The 2,582-nt window shown below is 36.7% G+C and overlaps 1 protein-coding gene across 4 annotated transcripts in view; it reads left to right on the top strand.

Annotated features, from left to right (window-relative positions):
• The window catches only part of LOC144975196 (actin-related protein 8-like), a 407,315-nt gene that overhangs the window by 388,039 nt on the left and 16,694 nt on the right, over positions 1-2,582 (top strand). For 3 of the 4 annotated variants that reach the window (XM_078919028.1, XM_078919027.1, XM_078919026.1), the window contains exons 3-6: positions 246-292; positions 623-793; positions 1,043-1,153; positions 2,350-2,454. In XM_078919028.1, coding sequence (XP_078775154.1) covers positions 246-292; positions 623-793; positions 1,043-1,153; positions 2,350-2,454 — 434 coding nt within the window. Of the gene's footprint in view, positions 1-175; positions 293-622; positions 794-1,042; positions 1,154-2,349; positions 2,455-2,582 lie in introns of those variants that run through there. The other variant, XM_078919029.1, reaches the window with a different exon arrangement.

Below are 2,582 nucleotides of genomic sequence, written 5' to 3'. Positions count from 1 at the left end.
TTACTTTTATCAATGGACTGCTAGGTGCTGAGCCAAAGATAATGAGTGGTCACTGGTCACATCTTGCCAGATATTTTGTGTCACATAATCACTATCGCAGTTCGGAAACTTCCGAAACTGTGCATCGAATTATCGAATCGAAAGTAGTCCAGTGATCCGAGTGCCGAGTTGTTTATTTGTGTGTGTATTCTGTGTGTAATTATATGATTTTCTTATTCTTTATATCATTATGGCACCTCCTCCAGTAAAGAAATCTTGCTTCCCTGTAACTCCTGATCCGATTACAACAGATGTAAGTCATCAACTTCTCATATTTATATGACCCGGGCCGGAATGAGAGAAATAAGAAAAAAAAAAGAAAGAGAGAGGAGAGTAGAAGTTAGAGAGAGAGAGAGAGAGAGAGAGAGAGAGAGAGAGAGAGAGAGAGAGAGAGAGAGAGAGAGAGAGAGAGAGATTTTAAAATCGATTGTCTCTCCTCTACCAACTCGAGAGAGAATTATTTATTGATACTGACGCATTTTAAAATGATAATTAAAGTTTGCTGAAATATTAATTCGGATTGCCAATAATTTTGATTTTTTGAAAGATAATGAATTTGAAGGTATATTACTGTCATCTTCAGCCCATCCAGCCCCCAACAATTGTTGTTATTCAACCAGGCTCTGTCAATCTTCGTATAGGAAGAGCCTCAGATGCCTTTCCTATCACCGTCCCCCATTGCATTGCCAGGCAGTGTAGGAATCAGGGCAAGAAGTTGCCAAATGATTACATGCTGATGCGACCTGAGTGCATGGTAAGTGAAATTTTTCTTTAATGAAATTGAAAATTGGGTCATTCCCCTCCTCCTCCTTCTCTTTCTCCTCCTCCTCCTCCTCTTTTTCTTCCTCTTTGTCATGTTCTTTTTCCTCTTCATCATCTTTTTTTCTTTTTATTACAATCAAATATGTCTGAATTTTTTATTTAAAGAAAAAAAAAAAAAAAGATAATCTGTTAATGGAAATTTGTTCTAATAACCATTAAATTATTTATTCTATCGGTTAAGCATTCAGAGGCTGGCCAACTCATTCGTTCTGGTCTGAGTTCCATTGATGAGCTGTTGCTGTCCAGACCATGCATGACAGGGGGCTTCAGACAATCTACAACTCCAAGACAGGTATGAAAAAATAAGAAAAAGACCCAACAGCGTTTATATAGCGCAATATCCACAAAACATTTCTCAAAGCACTTTACAAGGGGTTCCTGGCCAACAGCACCACTTGACACGTAGAACGACACATAGTGTCTGTAAGGCAATATTACAATTATTTTCAGGCAGAGGCAATGCTGTTAACAGCCAGTTACACATTTTATTTTACACCTGATTACGGGGAGTGAATGTAAATAAAGAGCCTTTTACAAGGACCCAACTATGCCCCACTCAGGGAAGAACCCTCTGAACCGAAGACGACTGTCATACCACTAGACCACATGACCACATGAAACTATACCTCTATTCAAATCTTACTTTTATCTAGTTTAAATCTACAAGGGGGCAGTGTGGCAAAGGTATGGTCTTTTCTCAGTACCCTTGAGAAAAGCTGATGGTACTTGTTGAGACTCTCTCCCCATTTGCTATGTCGAAATGAGTCACCTCCCTATGGATCCATTGCGATGCTTTTCTTTGAATATATACACGAAAGATAGAGATAAGTTTTCTCGTGGGGATATTAGCAGAATTTTGTTTGTTTTTCTAACAAATTTTTTTCGGGGGGATCATGAAAATTTCATGCGTTGCATAAAGAGCAATTTACACAAATATAAATTATAGATCTTTACATTTATTTAGTGCATTTCCACCAAGCTTGAATTGTTGTAAAATTTCAGCACATCATGGCTCAGTAGAAGGGTCTTTGCTTTGTACCCGAAAGGTACCAAGTTTACTGTGTGGCCTTGAACAAGTCACCTAGCCTTAGTTGACTTTGCAGCGCTACACTGCGGCTAATGCCTGGGTTATTCCAGTCTTCCCTTGAAATAGATCCTAAAGTTAAAATTTCCCCTTGAGGATGAATAAAGGGAATTTTATTATTATTTTTTTTTTAATTTACGTACTCGCAATCTTGCAATACTTGTCTGTTCTTTTTACAACATTTTTTATTCATTGCTGATTCTAGTTGGGTAATTTATGTCACCTACCATTTCTCTGATCATGCTCAATGCTCCTTTATTTCATAACAAAAACAGATGTATGGGACTGCCTCAGCTAGCAATTTCCTTTTGGTGAAAATGATGTCAATGTCAAAATTCATAGATTTTGAATTGCATTTTGTATGTTTTTTTGTTTTATTATTTTTTTTCCCTGGTCCCTGTCAGTTGATGTCATACAACTCACAAGTGAAGAAAGAAGCAGAACAGGCCCCAGACACGTTATCTTGGACCAATGTAGACAAACAGCTTCCGTTCTATGTTGGAGAGGAGGTACTATTGTATGAAAATAGTGTTCATGTGATTTTGTCGAATGATGTATTCAACTTATATCTCATAATAATAATAATAGTAATAATAATAATAATAATGATAATTATTATTATTATTATTATTATTAT

Source organism: Berghia stephanieae, chromosome 6 (assembly GCF_034508935.2).
Source record: "Berghia stephanieae isolate SIO BIC M18660-M18661 chromosome 6, UCSD_Bste_1.3, whole genome shotgun sequence".
NCBI lineage: Eukaryota > Metazoa > Mollusca > Gastropoda > Nudibranchia > Aeolidiidae > Berghia > Berghia stephanieae.
The sequence above is the reverse complement of the archived record's forward strand: the minus strand, read 5'-3'. Positions and strand labels throughout refer to the sequence as shown.